Consider the following 17922-nt stretch of genomic DNA (forward strand, 5'->3'; position numbering starts at 1 on the left):
AGCTGACAGTGAGGGAGCAGGCCTGTTCTGCTGGCTCAGCTGACTGAGGTGAGGGCACGGAGAGCCCAGGGCAGGGTTGGGGTCACTGTGCCTCCCTGGGACAGCTGAGAAGACCTCTCTGCTGAGTTTGGACTGCTGAGGGCTGGCTCTGAGGTCAGTGTTTGGGGTCTGCAGGAGAAGGCTCGGCCAGAACTCCTCCAGACAAAGCCAGGTCCAGCTGACAGTGAGGGAGCAGGCCTGTTCTGCCGGCTCAGCTGACTGAGGTGAGGGCACGGAGAGCCCAGGGCAGGGTTGGGGTCACTGCGCCTCCCTGGGACAGCTGAGAAGACCTCTCTGCTGAGTTTGGACTGCTGAGGGCTGGCTCTGAGGTCAGTGTTTGGGGTCTGCAGGAGAAGGCTTGGTGAGGGACATGGGGGTGAGAACCTTGCTGGGGTACTCTGGGGAGGACGTAAGGGTGTGCTCAGACCTGGCAATCCCTCTGGTTCTGCAGAGAGTAGAAACAACGCCCAGTAAGGGCAGTGGCTAGCCTGAGGCCACACAGCAGTCTGCTCTCAGCAGACCCTGTTCTGTGGAACTCTGTGGGAAGAAAGAAGGTTCTAGACTGAACTTGCAGAGGAACATCCGGAGCAGGGCCTGCCGGTGTACCCTGAGCTCCAGCAGAAAGGGAGAGGCTTCAGCTGCCCTCAGATGATTCCTAGCCTGGCCTGGTGGAGGCCGCCTTTCCCCAGAACCAGCCAGCCCTTGCAGCCTTGTCAGCAGAGGTGTCAAGGGAATCTGGTGGCTGGACTTGCCTCGTGCTGTGCTCCCGGGAGGGTGTTGTGTTGTTTTCAAGCACTTCGGAATCTCTTGCTGCCAGAGGAACTACTCAGATGCTAACTATAATCTGCTACCTCTTTATTAAAGCAGATCCCAAGGTCTGAAGCCTGGATCCTCTTTGCTAGTCTGACAGGGTCTCCAGATGTATTTGAAGGCCCTGAGATAATATCAGATCTTTTCCCATTTCAGACTGCCCTTTTCTTGCTCCCTGCCGAGCATGACCTGGGGTAGGTTAGAGGGACAGCTGGTTTCCTCCCCATGGGAGAGGGCAGTGGACACTCCCCATCCCTCCTGCTCAGACTCAGGGAAGGGCCAACCCATGCTCAGCTGCCCGGCAGAGCGCTCTCTGCGCCTGATGTCTGAAAGGCGGAGGCCCTGGGCAGCCAGACGGGTATCAAATTTTCCAGCTGGGATCTGGGAGGGGTGGTGGCAGGGAAGGTGGGAGGTGGGGTGGGGTGCTCTGGATGCTCTCAGTCGCTGGGCACAGGGAGCCAGGAGTTAGGTCCTGTGGTTGCTGGTGAGTGCCTGGGGTGGGGATGGGGACTCCAGGGGGTGTGGGGGACTGGGTGGTCACGCGCCGCTCCCCACTACCTGCTGATGGGGATTCGCTACAGCCTATGCAGGGCCTTGGCATGACTGGAGGCCTTTCCTCCTGCCAAGCTTTTGTGCTAGAAACCTGCTGTGAGGGAGACCAGGCCGCAACCTGGGAAGGAAGAAAATCTGCTACTCCCAGCCTCATGAAAGACTCCAAGGTCTAAGAGAAAGGATTATTTTTCATGAGGCCCTGTTTTGGATTTCCCGTCCTGTGTTAGTAGAATTCGAAGATCACAAATGCTGGCCCACAAGCTGGATGTAGCTTGCTTATGTGTTTTGGATGGCCTGGGTAGGGTTTCAAATATTTGAAAATTCATCTCAAATTTTTTTGGAATCAAGTTTATTTGGCCTTTGCAGTGTTTCTCTCTCTTTTCTTTCTTGCCTTAAACAAATTTGAATTAGTTGCCAACATTTAAGTGTCAGGAATGTTTGCCTAAAAAAAAATCCAGATCTCTGGCTTCTCTTGGGAACTGAGAATTGCTGAGCACACTGGGCCTGTGTTCCAGCACCGGCACATCAGCCTGGCCGGAGGCCCCTCCACTTCCGTGAGATGGTCCAGCCAGCGCTCTCCAGGTAGCCCTGCCCACCTGTCCTCTTCGGTCATGCATTATCTGCCAGCCAGGCTCCATGAGTATTTGTATGTGCAAGCCCAGACACATTCAACTGAAAGCTCAGCCTGATTTCCCATCTACAAAGACCATCTGCTGGGTTCCCTCTAACGGGATGATCTTAAGAAATGACGGAAATGCCCTGTCAAGTGAATGGTGTCTCTGGGGAGGTTTCCAGCCCCACCTTGTAACTCCTTGTGGGCTTATTTCTCACCTGTTCCTGTAGCAGCTCACAGAGCCCAGAGAGAGTTGGGGGCCAGTGGGCTGGACAGGCCCTGGGCCAGGATCAGGAAACCTGGCTCTGGCCTTTGCTTGGCAACTGACTCACACTGTGGCCTTGGGTTTGGCCTTCCCCTGTTTGGCCTCTACCTGTCATGGGAGCAGGTTGGACTGCATCAGAAGCAGCAACAGGAATGCCCATGGGGCCAGGCAGGTGAATTAAGGTATGTGATGGGCCTGTGAGAAAGTGCAATGACTTGGGGCCAGTGCCCTCTCTCCAGGGGGCAGCTGCTGCTCAAACCCAGCCACTGGTACCTGGTGGGAAACACATGCCCAGTGTTGCCACTGTGAAATTCAGGAATGTCAAGAGAAGCTGGGAACTCGAATATTTATGTGAAATTTCTTCTTTAAAAAAAAAAAAAATTCACAATTTAATTTATAAAACCACTGTGAGGACCAGACAAAACACACCCCTGGACCCCAGTTTGCAGCCTCGGCATTAGATCATTGCTAGGGCTCCTGCCAGTTGCAGCATCTTATCTATGACCCACTGTTGGTCACAGAGCAAGTTATTGGTGGGCTGGTCCTAGATCCCATGTTGTCAGGCCTGAGACTCTATAGTGGTTCATGAGAGCTGATTTTGAAATGCTGGAAGGCATTACCCTCTTGTGTCCTCTGCAGATGGGCAGCGGGTGTGGCAGAAAGAGGAGCTGAGTTCAGGCCCAGCTCCGTCACTTCTCAGCTGTGTGTCTGCCCTTAGACTGTCACCTCTCACCTCTCTGGGCCTCACTGCCCTAACCTGGAACATGGCCATGATGCTACCTAGTCCCAGCCCCCATCACTGAGCTCCCCTCCCTCCCCTGAGCTGTCTCTTTTGTTGCAGGAGCCATGAGTACAGCGGGCCCCAGACTCCGCAGTGCCCCGGCCACCAGCCCCCTTGCCTTCCTCACAGCTCCAGTCACTCCTGGGACCCCTGTGGAGGCAGCCGACCCCCTCCCTGTGCTCATCGCCCTGGCCTGCGTCTTCCTTCTGCTGGCCACCTGTCTGCTGTTCCTGACGCTCTGCAAGCCCGCCGCACTGGACCCGAGCCGCCACAGGGCCCGCGAGTGCATGCCCCACCACCCCGGGAGCCCCAGCGAGCCCCAGCTCCGGCTCTGGAAGCGCCTGGGCTCACTGCGCCGCTCCCTGCACAGCTTCCGCCGGGGCCGGCCTGCTGTTCCTCAACACCCCCTGCCGGGCCATGATGACAACTGTGGCGACTGTGACTGCATGGGATCTACCAAGATGTGACAGGGTGTCTATACACACGTCTCCCCACCCAGGTCCACCTGCAGATCCTCCTGCCTCAGACAGAGCCCGGCACTGCAGGCTGCACAACAGCTACCTGGGTCACACACTCACCGCCAGCAGTTCCCTCTGTGCCCAGGCCTGTGTCCTTTTCCAGAGATGGTCCCTGGAAGAGTACCTTCCTCTCTGCAGGCCCGCTAGCTGCTGCTTGCTCAAAGACCCTTGGATCAAGAGATGAACATCGCAGCCATCTCGGCCCTTGGACTGAGGCTCCAGGGAGTACAACCTGGGGCTCCCCAGGAGTCAGCTGGGAGGTGGGACAGGTAGAGGGCTGTCAACACTCCACTGAACCACGACTTTAGCAGCCATCTTGGCGGCTCCCCTTCAGTACACCCACGGCGGGATTGACCAGGAAGGGACTGGTGGGTTCAGAGGCTCCTTTCAGAGGCAGGAGGACTATTGCTGGCACTGCCAGCAGCTGGAGAGGTGATGTCCCCTGGGCTCTGACGAGGACACATCACAGCGGCTCCATGCCTCACCCAGGGGAGGAGGCGGCCTCCCCTCAGGGGGCACCAAGGCCTGGACCACACTAGGTATGCTAGCTGTGTTTTTGGCAATTGCTTTCTTGACTGGCTACCTGTCAAAGCAATCCCAGCCCAGGATGAGCTTCTCAGAATCCCAGACCCTCAACCTCTCCTCCCAATGCTGAGGCCAAACACTTTTGTTAGGTCCCAAATATGGAGAGTGGGCAGAGGGGTCCTGAACTGCCTAGCTCCTGTCCGAGAGCATCAGCTGGCCAGGGCCCCACCCTGGGGCTGCCCCACCCCACCCCACCCCACCCTGCTGTGACCCCCTAATGCAGCTGGCCAAATTTCCTCAAGGAGTGAGCTCTGGTTTTGCCACTTTCCAGCTCTGGAACCTTCACTTTCTCCCTAATGCCAACTGAATGTAGTCGACATTCCTTAGCCCGGTGTGCAGTGCCCACTGGGAGCTAGTTCCAGTTTATCTTTCTAGCCTAATCATGGCCCAAAACTCCCAGCAAACTGAACTACCTGTCTCCCCTGACTATGCCTTATGTTTCACATAGTACCCACCTGTGAAGCCTTCGCTGCCCTCCAGATGAACCGCCTGCCTGGACCCCACCCCACTGTCTTCCCCCTCTCTGGGGCAAGACAAGGCACATTCTCCTTTTAACAGCGTGGGTCATTCTGCTCCACGTCTCCTCCTTTCCACAAGCCTGGGGGCTTGCAGTGAGCCAGAACTTGTCCGACCCTCACTTTGACTCACCAGTGCCTGGCACAGAAGCATGAGGCCCGTGTACTAAGTGAAGGGCGGCCCACTCTGGGTGTGACCCCGTCCCCCAAAACAGAAGTCCTGCTGGGAGAGCCAGAACTTGTCCGACCCTCACTTTGACTCACCAGTGCCTGGCACAGAAGCATGAGGCCTGTGTACTAAGTGAAGGGCGGCCCACTCTGGGTGTGACCCCGTCCCCCAAAACAGAAGTCCTGCTGGGAGTATGCACAGCACAGAGCTGCTTCTCTTGGATGCCCCCAGAAAGATTTCTCTCCACTGCAGCCCTGCTGGAGAGGCTCACTGCACCTTCCTTCCAGGTCATTCTGACCTCAAAGAAGAGTCCAGCCTTGCAAGAAACTTACTTACAGGGCGTTGGGGAAGTCACCCTGAGACTTCTCCAAGAATTTCTCCCTTAGAAATGGGGACCGTCAGGGCTGTCCTATATTACTCTCGGACTCTAGGATTTCAGGAGTAGTACTGTGTAAACAGGAACTAATTGTTTGGGGTTTAGAAAGTGGGGCAGGCCTCCTCCAAGGGTTTGTTCCTCCCTCCCTCCTTTCCTGCTTCATAACCTCTTCCTGGTTCGCTTTCCCTCCACCCCCCACCCCACTGGCCTCCCTGAGTCACTCCAGGCTGAATTCAGTCTGAATTCAGCAGGCCCTGCTTGGCACTAGGCGCTCTCTTCCTGGAGGTTGGGGGTGGGGGTTAAGGCCTGATGGAGAAAGAACAGCCTGGGGTGGGGAGGGGCTCTCAAAGGTATGGCTGTACTCCCCAGCTGTGCAGACTGCTGGCCCTGGGACACCCATCAGTCAACTGGGGGTGGCAGGTATTAGGCCAGGGATGGGGCCCCACAGGCTTGTGTGTGTGAGGTCTCCAAGTCCCCAGGAGCTGAGGCCCAGAGGGACAGAACCCTTTTCCTTCCTTCTGGAAGCTGCCACCGCCGCACTCTTGCAGATCCCTGGGGGCTTCTTGGACTCAGCAAGTTCGGGGGAGTCAGCTCCCTCCCCTCCAACCCCTTTCCTGCCCACCTCCTGGTCCCGATGCAGGGAGGTGGGACAAGCCTTGGAGCCTGCCCCAGTGGACAGGCCTGGATTTGCTGTCTTTGGCTGAGCCTCCAAGTCGGAAACCCTTGCAGCTAGTAGAGGGTAATTCATTCCCAGCCTCCCTCCCCACCCACCAACTGAAGCCTCCAGGGCAAGAGGAGGGGGGGCGCCAGAGCTTTGCAGGGTCCTCCCCTTTTTCCCTCTGAGCCTTGGAGCTGCTGCTCCTGCTCTCTGGGCAAAGGAGCCCTTTCTTCTCTGCCTGTTTACTACCTGAGAGGGAGCTTTGCTCAAGGGCCCCGTGAAAGCGGCTCTGTTCTGGACCTCGCTGGGCTCTGGCTCTCTCCTCAACTCCTTTCCTGGAAAATGTGACATCTCCTCTCCTCCCTACTGCAAAGGCCCTTCTGGGTGGGGTGGGAATGCAGAGAGGGCTGTGGGGGAAGGGGACAAGGCCTTCCTTTAGTTGGTTGAGTAGCCAGAGCCCTGTCCTCAGCTAACACAACCTGGGGGACCACTCTCCCCTGCAGGGAGGAGGGGGCCTGGTCCCCCTCTCCCCACAGCACTGGCTACTTCCAGAGCAACAGGTCCACCCAGGACCCTCTCCTATTTCTGTCCCTCGCCGCCAGGATGCTGCTGAGCATGTGCCCTCAGAGTTGAGTGTGGCCCTTTCGGCTCCCAGCCCACCACCTGCCCCAGGGGGCCATGTGCCACCTGCCTGCACGATGCTGTGGCCTTCAGGGATGTTCTCGGGGACATTGGCCTCATAGCTGCTCTGAAGAAAGATCGGCCGGTTGTCGTTCACATCCAAGACAGTGACAAACACGGTGGCTGTGCCTGTGCGCCGCTTCCCAACAGGACCGTTGTCTGTGGGAGTTGAAGGAGGACAGGTGTTAGCGGCTGCTGGGGGGGCAAACTTCCTGGGCCTGTGCACACTCCCGGGCACCAGCCAGAGATGTGCTTTGTTCTCCTCTACCAGTCCTGGCCTTTGCAAGGGGTAACGCTCTTCCTTTCCAGATTAGGATTAACACTAACAATATCTATTGCTTAGATAACGCCACGTGCCAAGCATTGTTCCAACTCATGCAGCCCTCACAACAACCCTGTAAACCAGGCAGTATTGTTACTGCCCCCATTCTGCCGAGAAGGTGACTGAGGCACTTGAGTGGATTGAATGGCAGCTCCCCAAAAGATATACCCTGGCCAAATCTTGGGGAACCCATGAATGCTAATTTATTTGGAAAAATAGCTTTTTTTTTTTTGGTCTTTTGTCTTTTTCCATGTCCGGCAACGGATCGCAACCCTCAGTGTTGCCCCCGTACCGGACCGGGGACCGGCAACGGGATTGCAACCCTCAGTGCTGCTCCCACGCCTCGCTCAGCCAGTGAGCGGGAACTGGTCTGCATGTGGGATCTGAACCCTCGGGCGGGAGCGCCGCCGCGCTTCCCAAGCGGCGCACTATCCAGTGCGCCACTGGGCCGGCCCACTTTTTTTTTTTTTAAAGAAAGATGACCGGTAAGGGGATCTCAACCCTTGGCTTGGTGTTGTCAGCACCAGGCTCAGCCAGTGAGCAAACCGGCCATCCCTATATAGGATCCGAACCCGTGGCCTTGGTGTTATCAGCACCGCACTCTACCGAGTGAGCCACAGGCCGTCCTTGGAAAAATAGCTTTTGAAGATGTACTTAAGTTAAGGATCTGGAGATGAGATCATCTTGGATTATCTGGGTGGGCCATTAATCCGATGACTAGTGTCCTTGTAAGAGAAAGGCAGAGGGAGATCTGAGACAGAGGGAAGGCCGTGTGAAGATGCAGCCAGGAACCAAGGCACACCTGAAGCCTCCAGAAACTGGAAGAGCTAAAGAAAGATACTGCCCCAGAGACCTCTGCAGGGAGTGCGGCCCTGCCAACACCTTCATTTTGGACTTCTGGCCTCCAGACCCCACAAGAGAATAAATTTCTGTTGTTTTAAGCCACCCAGTTTGTGGTCATTTGTTATGGCAAACCTAGGAAACAGACACAGGTACTAAGGCCAAAAAGCCAACTGTGCTCAGGGCCTGGTGGGTAAGGCACATGGGTCCCACTCCTGGGTGGGCCCACCTCAAGGGGCAGCTCTCCTTTGCTTCAGTCCGCAGGTGATGGTAGAATGTGGGCCCAGGGACACCGGATGTTCCAATTTCTTAAGAGAAACTGAGCATCTGAAGTTTTAAATAAAATTTCTTGATTTTAAATGTTCATGTCTAACTGTCATTCCTTATAAAACACTGGATGGGTGCAACACACACCAACATGATGGATTTGGCTTGAGGGCCCCTGCCCGATTTCTAAGCCTGACATATCCAGGGACTCTGCTCCTGTAGGACGCTTCCAGGGCTGGGAGGTGGTGAGGATGGGAGCCTTGGCTCAGCCCCCGGGGCAGCTGTTGGGTTGTCCTCCCTGGAGGAAGGAGCTTGTGCCCAGTGCTGCATGTCTAGGCACGGGCGGTCACCCCGGGGAGGAGCACAGGCAGCTGGAATTGGCTGGGGACCAAGGCTGACTCCATGCTTTTTCCCAGGCCAGCTGACCACATGCTGAGGTGCAGTCACCTATCCTGGGCTGGTCATCTCACTCTCCTAAGCTCCTCTCCAGACCAGCCTCCCACCACCCTGAGAGTTCTGCTTACTCACTCTGGCTGCAGACAGTGTGAGCTGAGAGCCCCCTAGAAGGCCTGAGCTGGAGCCCTCTTCTGCCAGCTGATGCCTGCAGCAAAGGCTGTACTCAGGGGGCATGACGGGTCTCCAGAGGATGGGGTGGCTCCCCAGATGGGAGGTGAGCAGGGCAGAGGCATGTGAGGATGGGTGGGCAGGGGGAGGGACTGCTGATTGGAAAGAGTGAGGCACAGAGAGCTCAGTCCCTTCTCACCCAGAGCTCACTGCAAACACTGAGATAGGTGCTCCTGGGAGGACCGAGGCCTCCTGGGGGAACACGGGCCTCCTCGACACCCTTCTTTTCCTCAAAGACCCCCTGCTGCCTGGAGCCCAAGACCAAACTTCCAACCTCCAAAGCCCAGCCCTATCTGATCACAGCCTCCCCCTCCCCAGTGGCCAGCTGCTACACACACACACACCACATGCACGCACCGCACACGCACACACCACATGCACACACACACACACACACACACACACACGCACGCTCACACACACGGCTCATTCCCTCCTCCAGGCCCTTGCATGGGCTGTTTCCTCTGCCTGAAATGCCCTCCCTGATTCTCCAGTTCCTGAACCTTACTCGGCCTTCAAGGCTGCAGTGGGCACCCATGTTCCTGCCAATCAGCACGATCCTGCTTTCTCCTGGGAAGACCATGCCCTGAATGTCCCTCTGAGGACCCTCCTTTCCTGGCCCTGAGTCCTAGGATTCCACGTAGGTGGGGCCACGCACAACTTAGGGATGAGCATGTGACTTAGGCCTGACTAACTGCACGTCATACTCCCCTGGCCATGATGAGGGGCTCAGGGATGGGCACCGGGGCAAAATGGACCAAATCAGAACTAATCAAGCACATCTGCTGGGGAGACTGGGAAAGAGACAAGTGTTGTCTTCGCTGCTGCTGCACTTGAACCTGGGAGGGTGTAAAGATGGGGCTGCCATAACAGTTTGCCACCAGGTGAGGCAGAGAAGGAAGCTAACACACAGGAGGCAGAGCCTGCAATGCTGAGAGATTGAAGCGAGACAGCATCGCCTGAGCCTTGAATCCTGTCCTACCTGAAGCTAAATATCCCAGGGGACTGTTTTTGTGAGCCCACGTTGCTGAAGTCAGTTTATTCTATTTTAAAATTTGCAACCAAAAGAGTCCTAACTTATTCAGAGGCACTCCCGGGTGCCACTTCCTCCAGGAAGCCTTCCTAGACTTCTCCCCCTCCATGTTTCCACCACCTTTTGTGCTTGATACTCTTAGGTCATTCTTCATCCCAGGGGACTGTTTTTGTGAGCCCACGTTGCTGAAGTCAGTTTATTCTATTTTAAAATTTGCAACCAAAAGAGTCCTAACTTATTCAGAGGCACTCCCGGGTGCCACTTCCTCCAGGAAGCCTTCCTCGACTTCTCTCCCTCCATGTTTCCACCACCTTTTGTGCTTGATACTCTTATGTCATTCTTCCCCTTTCTGCTTTGCTTTACCTGGTGTGGCAGTGATTTGTCCACATGTTGGTCACCCACATAGTTCCCCACTTACCATCCTAGCATCTTGCATATAGCACAGAGCAGTGAGCCTCATGCCCAGCAAGTGCTTGGTAATATTTGGTGAGTGTCTGGTGGCCTTTTCTCCACTGGCGTCAGAGCCCACAGCCTGGCTCCTGGAAGAGCAGCCCGTGTGAACTCTGCCCAGAATCACCATGTTGGTGGTATGTGGGGTGGGCTGGCACATACCAATGGCCTCCAAGATGAGAGTGTATGCAGCTGTGGTCTCCCGGTCCAGGTTCACCACCGTTCTCACAATGGCATCGCGGTAGCCCACGCTGAACTTCCCATCCACGTTGCCACCTGGGGTCAAAAGAGAATGAATCTTTACAGTGGGAAACAGAGCTCCCAGCCAGGGACAGGGAGGTGGCACACAACTCTGCTCCTGAGCTGGGACACACCAGGGGTGGTCCAGGACTGAAAGGCTTTGTGGGCTCAGGTAGGGGCACCGAATGCCTGGAATCATGTGTCTAACATTTACTGAGCACCTACTGTGTACCAGGCACTCACGTGGACCCTTTCATTCAATATCCACTTTGCTGAGAGGAAAAAATGATCCTTTAGTGGGGTTCCGTGTGCTGTTCTGGGTAGCAGTGGCCTCTGCACTTATTCCCGAGCCTGTGTCCTTCACCCCTATGCTCTCTTCCTGTCCTGCAGAAGTGTCTGAGCAGTTCACCCGGGTTGGGGCTTTTATATGTGCCAGAGGGTTGGGGCTTTTCTATGTGGTGAAGGACTCAGAGTCGGTGAGCATCCTCCAAGCCACTTATTCAGGGTGCTGGGGGAGGGGACGGGCTGGGGACAACAGCTCTCTGAGTGGGGACTCAATTGAGGTGCCACAGAGGGAAGAGTAGGGGCAGGTGGACGGGAGACAGGTGTTCCTGAGCCTTCCTGAGTTCAAGGACAGGTGGAAAGTGTGAGGGTCCCCAAAGGACTCCATCAGAACAGTGTGGGAGACACGCCCCCCCCTCAGCTGGCAGGTAATGCAATGTTCTGGGTGGCAGAGGGCGCCACTGTACTAGGTTTGGGGCAAGCTTGGACTCAGCTCTGCTCCTTGCAGAATGTGTCAGCAGGAACCTGCCACTTCAGAGTGCCAGGAAGTCATCCTGGGGGCTGCCAGGTACTCCCTTGTTCTTACTAGTTTGCCCCAGGGGAAAGACACCCGACCCCAAACCTCCAGTGCTCCTCAGCATCTGAAGTACCAGCTGCAAGGGACACAATCTGGCTCCTCAGGGGGCAAGGGAGGAACTAAGATACAAGTAGTGCTGGTGGCTGAACCATGGGGTGGGTGTCATGTGGGTGATGACAGTGACTGTTCACGAGCTCTTCCATGTGCCAAGCCCATGCTAACAAGGTGCTTCCCATACAGCACCACACACGCCCCTGGCACATCCTTACAAGGCAGGCGTTATTAGACGCACCGCAGATGGGGAAATGGAGGCTCAGAGCAGTTGAGTGACTTGCCCAAAGTCACACAGTGACAGTGTGGAGGGGCCGTGATCTTGGGGAGGTGGACCCCCAGTGTGCGATGGGGTCCTAGGGAAGGGAGCTACCTTTCAGAATGTCCCTTCCACCCCCACAAAGGCCTGATTTCCCTTCCAGTTGTTTTCAGCTCTGCGTGCCAGCCCCTACTCCTCAGGCACATGGGGCTTGGGGCAACCTTTATAATGAAGTGCCCCCACCTCACTCTGGCTACTCTATGCGGTATCATCAGACACCCGACCCCAAACCTCCAGTGCTCCTCAGCATCTGAAGTACCAGCTGCAAGGGACACAATCTGGCTCCTCAGGGGGCAAGAGAGGAACTAAGATACAAGTAGTGCTGGTCGCTGAACCATGGGGTGGGTGTCATGTGGGGGGGTGCTGGTAACCGAGCCTTTCCTAGGGCAGACTCGAGGACCAGACTGTGAGGAGTTGGCCTGGGGGTGCTGGGTCCCTATTTAGGGAGGGTAGGGGAGGAAAGGATCTAGGAAGTCACTGTGGCTGCAGCAAGCTGTGGATGGGCTGTGAGCCGGCATTCTTTGCTCCAGGCGGAGAAGTGCCGGAGAGGCTGGTGTGTGCACTGCATGTGTGTACAGCGGCACGTCAAGCACATGCAGCATGTGTGTAATGTGGCTGCAGGCAGGTCATGGGCAGAGAGAAGACAGACAGGAAAACAGCCAGGGAGGGCCGAGGAATGCGGAAGAACCCTCTGCACCTCCCATGTGTGTGTCGCACCCCTCAGGTGTGTCAGGGACTGAAGAATGCTGAGAAATTGTTCTAATCCAGGAATGACAGATACATGGCGTATGTGCCACCACCTACCAGTTCTGCCCCCAGGGCAGACAGCACTAATCGATCATGGCCCACTTTCCCCTGTTGAGCTGGGACACGGCATCATAATCTTTCACCACAGCTCTCTGGGTGGTAGCTACTCAACATTTTAAAGTGAAAACCAGTTCATTTAGGGAGATCGAAACTATCTGCCTCTAAACAGCTGGGAATTCTCATGAGTAAGGGGTCCCCGGGGAAGGACAGGCCACATTCCTCCAGTCACTGCTTCCTCACCCTGACTTGGGGTCATGGGGATCAAGGCTGTTCCCTAGGAGTCACTGGCTCCACCTCCTTCCAGAACAAACCTGGTAAATCTGCCCCCTTCCCACCCCCCTGACCCCCACAGGTTCAGGAGGTCCCTGGGGAGCCAGACCACAGCAATTCTCTGCTGCAAAGCCTTTGGGAAAAGCCAAGGACAAATCCTCAGGATGCACCAGCAGGGGCTCAAGCTGATGGTAGAGACTTGAGCCTGGCTCCTGCCCCTAGCTGTCCCCACCCAGTCTGGTTCCACATTTGGGAGGGATGCAGGCAGGGCCCCAGAGGCCTGTGTCAAGGTGAGCAGAGACTGGGCACACCTGTGATAAAGTAGCTGAGCTCAGCGTTGAGGCCCACGTCGTTGTCCGTGCAGTTCAGCCTGACCACCCGGAATTCCCGCGGCACGTCCTCGGACACGGACACGTTGTACACGGCTGGGGAGAAGGTGGGCGTCTCGTCGTTCACATCCAGCACTGGGGGCAGAACGGTGCACGAGCTAGGCCCCCCTCCTGCTTTGGACAACCCAGCTCCAAAGACAGCAGCTCAAGCCCCAGACCAAACAGGAAATTAATTCCTAAGGGCGTCTGGGGCTCCAAGTGGCATTTATGTCAACACCTCGTGGTCATGAGCCCAGGGCTCCCTGTGTGCACTGGGGCTAGGACTGGGCTGACTAGAGCTTCGCGTCTTCCCGCTGTCCCTGATCCAGGGGTGTTTGCTGCTGCTCACGCTGTCAAAGGGAGGTGAGAGAACCCAGAGCGCCTCTCTAGTATGTGCCTGACGACAATGACTGTGATGGTGGTGATGACAGTGACTGTTTATGAGCTCTTCCATGTGCCAAGCCCATGCTAACAAGGTGCTTCCCACACAGCACCACACACGCCCCTGGCACGTCCTTACAAGGCAGGCATTATTAGACGCACCGTAGACGAGGACACGGAGGCTCAGAGCAGTTGAGTGACTTGCCCAAAGTCACACAGCGGCAGAGTGGAGGGGCCATGATCTTGAGGAGGTGGACCCCAGTCTGCGATGGGGTCCTAGGGAAGGGAGCTACCTTTCAGAATGTCCCTTCCACCCCCACAAAGGCCTGATTTCCCTTCCAGTTGTTTTCAGCTCTGCATGCCAGCCCCTACTCCTCAGGCACATGGGGCTTGGGGCAACCTTTATAATGAAGTGCTCCCCACCTCACTCTGGCTACTCTATGTGGAATCATCAGGAGAAATGATGGGCTCATTTAATGATATGGCTTCTGTGGGACTTTAGAGAAGGGCCCTCCGGTGGTCTTCTCTAAAAGACTGGGCATACGCCTGTCAATTGTCAGTGAAGAAGCGGGTCCTCAGACTGGCTCCAGGAACCCACAGCAAGCCTTGGACTGACAGGAAAGAGAACACTGGGCTTTCTGTAATCCTTACCACTCAGGGCTCAGCTGAGGAGGGTCGATGTTTGCGTTGTGCTGAGCTAACCACTCCCCCATCCCACCATCCCATGGAGCCAGGATGGGCCAGCACAGGCCTAGAGAATTGGCCTCATCTTGCCCATTAGGCTCTGCACTTATTTCCCTGGGCTTATTCCTGGACCTTTGGCAACAGCTCATGTCAATGTCCCCATCTTGTTCCAAGAAATAAAGACACACCCAGAGTGCATGAGAGATAATACCCGCCTCCCGACCCTGAACCCATAGAGGGGGAAGACAGTGGGAATTAGCCTGAGAGCCCCAAGGGGATGAGGAGTCTTAGGGAGTCTGGGAATCCCAGCTGCCTCTTCCCAGGCGATGCCCTTCCATTGCTAGCCCAGGCCCATGGGAGTGGAGAGTCTCCTTTCCAGCTGCAAATCAAAACTTTGGCCTTCCAAAGAAGATAAGGGGCTCTGCAAACTCCCTGCCTGCTCATGACCCTGAGGGTCTCAGTCCCTGTTCACACTCTCTCTGCTGATACTAGGATCAGAGGCTAGAAGGGGTGGGGGACCTTGACAGTAGGTCCAGGCCATTGTCCCTGAGCTCAGGACACTGAAGGCAGTGGCCAGGTGGGGAGATGGCTCTGCTGGCATTTTTAACTTGGTAGAGACAGGGGAGGCTCTGCTGTATTAAATGGCTCCAGGTGAGGAGGGCACCCCTTTAGCAAGGGAGCCTGTGCCCCCATGGGCAGTGGACAGCAGTGGTGGGCATGGGCTCCCCACACCACCTAGCACTGTCCCTGGGAGACATGTGCTCTGTCCATGGGGAGGCCGCCTGCCCTCACCACGGATGGCGAGTGTGCTGGTGGAGCTCTTGGTGGGCGCGCCTGCATCGCTGGCCACCACCCGCAGCTGGTACTCGGCAATGCGCTCGCGGTCCAGCTCGGTGGTGGTGACCACCACGCCGCTGCTGCTGTTGATGAGGAAGTCCATGCGGGGCATGCCCACTTGCATGCGGTAGGACACCAGACCATTCAGGCCCTCGTCCAGGTCTATGGCCACCACCTGAGGGAGAGGAGGGGCTGCGTGAGGGGTGGAGATACCAGGACCGATGCTTCTCCACTGAGAAGGGCCCCCTCTTCCCCTCCTTCCTGCAGACCCATACTTGGCCGCAGTCACACAAACCTGCTCCCCTCTGAGCTTTAGGCTGGGCCACTGTCCCCAATGCACCTTCCCAGATGCTCTCTAAGGGGGCAGCATGTCAGATGAAAGGCGTCCAGACATCCTCTGGTCCAATGCACCAGAAGGAGAGCAAAAGCGCAGGTCCTCAGTCTTCCCCCTTTAAACTCTGCTCTCCCCACTAGGGAGCCCTCCCAGCTTTCCTCCAGCAGGCTCTGTGTGCCCCAAACTGTCCAGGGTTCAGCAATCTTGCCTCATCCTCCAGTCCTCACAGCACTGGGACCAGGGAACCACACAGATCAAGTCAGAACCTCTTCCTCTATCTGAAGACAGTTTCCAAGTTCAACACTCCCAGCTCCTTGAACCACCTTTCATGGTTCTGAGCCCCTTCCTCTGCGGTCTCAGGAGCTGCACTGGTGGGCATCTCTTTCCTCTGCTGTCGGTGAGCCCCAGAGAACTGGGTTTGGGGGTTCACTTGCTTTCTCACCCCGCCCCCTCCTAGTGGGGACTTTTCCCCTGGGACTGGCTTTCATTCCCTAGATCTCAGCTCCCCCTGCTGGGGGTTTGGGGAGAATGTACTGCTGGAGAGACTGGATGTTCCCAGGGACCAGTCAAAAAACACTCTCCTTTTACGGATGAAGAAACTGAGGCACAGTGGGCCTGTGGGGAATTGCCAAGGTTACCCACCCTGGCATCCTGACACACAACCCTGACTTCCTCATGGGAACAGGCTAACCTGATCCCGCTGTCTGTTGGCTATAAGCCCTCACGACAGACACATAATGAACACACCAGCTACCTAGTATTTCCTTCAGTGCAAGTACCAGATTGCTTTGCACATGTGTCTGATTGGATCCCTACTGCATGGCCAGGCAGGTACTATTATCATCTCCATTTCACAGGAAAGAAAACTGAGGCTCAGACAGAATAAGTAGTTTGCTCCAAGTCACACAGCATGCGGGGAGCAGAGTTGGGATCCACGCCTGTATTGGTTGGGCTCCAAAGTCCATGCTCTTAACCATGAGGGCCTTCCCGTGTTTCTAAATGGCCCATGGTAGGGCATCATCTCCCCTGAACCAGCACCTCAAGGCCTCCCTGCAGGATGATGGAGCAGGAGGCAAGAGAGCCAGTTTCAGTACTGGCCACAGGAACTTGGGCAAGTCTCTTTAGAGTCTTTTGTAAAGTGGAAAGAATCCCGTCCACTGCAGGGGGCTGCCCTGGGGCTCATGGGAGGGCCTGGGAGAGCGGGGTGCCCACACAGGAGGGTGCCCGAGCTGCACTTGTCTGATCTTTGTCTCCTAGAACTCCCTGCAGGCTTGGGGTATCGAGGGTCTTGGGCCAGACCTCCATAATCATGCCCTGAGGAACTCTCTGACTTGGCTTCCCAGGTTCTGTCTTTCCCTCCCTCGTCCCTCTACTTCTGCCTTTATCTCCTTATCCTTTCCTGTGGTGCTTTCCCTCCACCTCTCCAAATCCATCTGTCCTTCAACACTCAGTGCAAGCCCCTCCTCCTTCAGGAAGCCTTCCTAGATCATCTCGGCCATTGCCAGTCTCTCACAGCACTGGCTCTGCAAGCCTGGTGCAGCTTGCGTACAGTCTGGTGGTCTTGGTTGGCATCCCCTGCCCTACCCCTACAAACTGCTCAGCACAGGGCTAGGCACCCATGGGCACCCACTGCCCACTCAATGGCTGGAAAAGACAAGGCGAGGGAGACTCACTTGGTAGATGGAGACCCCTGCGGGGGTGCCTTCTAGCACCTCGGCCACGAAAGGTAGGTTCTGAAAGGTGGGGTCGTTGTCATTGAGGTCCAAGAGGTTCACAGACCCTGTGGCACGACTGGTGGCCCTCAGAGGGGGTCTGCCGCCTGGGGGAAACATGGAGAGAAGAGGCCGAGGAAAGACAGGTGCAGGAGGGAAGGGGCGGGGAGAAAGGCAAGTGGGGGGAGGGCAGCAGACAGCGCCGCTCCATCGGTGCCCATCCCTCTAGCCCCTCCACCCCTCAGGGCACTCTGGGGGTCACAGTTGGACGTGGGAATTACTCCACTTCTAGCGATCAGACAGAGCCCTTCTGGGTGGGCTCCAGTCCCCCCAGAGGACCAATCACTGAGCATGTCCCCAGGTCCCTGAGGGCCACAGCCCAAGGCATGTGGGGCTGTGAGGGGCACGAGGGGTCCGTCCGGTCAGTGACGGAGACGATGACCTTGTGCATCTGCTCTGCCTCGTGGGGGTCAGGGTTCTCACGGTCCAGCATGACGTGGGTGGTGCGGATCTTGCCCGTGGTGCTGTTGAGGCTGCAGAACTTGTTGGGCGGCTGGATGCTGTACACCACAGTGCCATTCTCCCCCAGGTCTGGGTCCACTGCCACCACCTGCCAGGAGAGAACAGAGCCCCTCACTGAGCCCAGCCCAGGGAGGTGGTATCTGCACCTGCCTGCCAGCTTATCTGAGCACCCCACAGCCCAGGAGGAGGGACATCCAATGGGCCTCTCTCCTGCCCCCAGTAGGGGATCTGATGGGGACGGGAGGCAGGAGGTTCAGAAAATGAATCAGCAGTGGGAGCCTTGACCTGAGTCAAGTCCCTTTCTCTGTTTCAGCCTGGGCCTCCGTTCTGTGAAGGTGAGGGTGTTAGCTCTCCTCACCAGGAGGACTGCAGGAGCTACTGCATCTGACAGCACCTGGCACACACCTGCACACAGCTGGCACCAGGTCTCACGAGCGCCA

General features: G+C 56.5%; 2 protein-coding genes across 2 annotated transcripts in view; one reads left to right on the plus strand and one right to left on the minus strand.

The window, feature by feature from the left end:
• LOC103605446 (cadherin-23-like) overlaps nt 1-17922 on the minus strand; it is a 132153-nt gene that overhangs the window by 26094 nt on the left and 88137 nt on the right. The window contains exons 11-16 of the mRNA XM_008590039.1: nt 17366-17570; nt 16922-17067; nt 14870-15089; nt 12956-13108; nt 10261-10374; nt 6573-6721 (exon numbers count right to left, since the gene is read on the minus strand). Coding sequence (XP_008588261.1) covers nt 6573-6721; nt 10261-10374; nt 12956-13108; nt 14870-15089; nt 16922-17067; nt 17366-17570 — 987 coding nt within the window. The remainder of the gene's footprint in view (nt 1-6572; nt 6722-10260; nt 10375-12955; nt 13109-14869; nt 15090-16921; nt 17068-17365; nt 17571-17922) is intronic.
• Nucleotides 3126-3527, plus strand: LOC103605445 (chromosome unknown open reading frame, human C10orf105). Its single transcript, XM_008590038.1, has one exon. The coding sequence runs from the start codon at nt 3126-3128 to the stop codon at nt 3525-3527; it is 402 nt and encodes a 133-aa protein (XP_008588260.1).

Source organism: Galeopterus variegatus, unplaced genomic scaffold (genome assembly GCF_000696425.1).
Source record: "Galeopterus variegatus unplaced genomic scaffold, G_variegatus-3.0.2 Scaffold5817, whole genome shotgun sequence".
Classification (NCBI taxonomy): Eukaryota; Metazoa; Chordata; class Mammalia; order Dermoptera; family Cynocephalidae; genus Galeopterus; species Galeopterus variegatus.

Coding starts and splice junctions, on each gene's coding strand:
- LOC103605445 (XM_008590038.1), top strand. CDS start 3,126: ATGAGTACAGCGGGCCCCAGACTCCGCAGTGCCCCGGCCACCAGCCCC.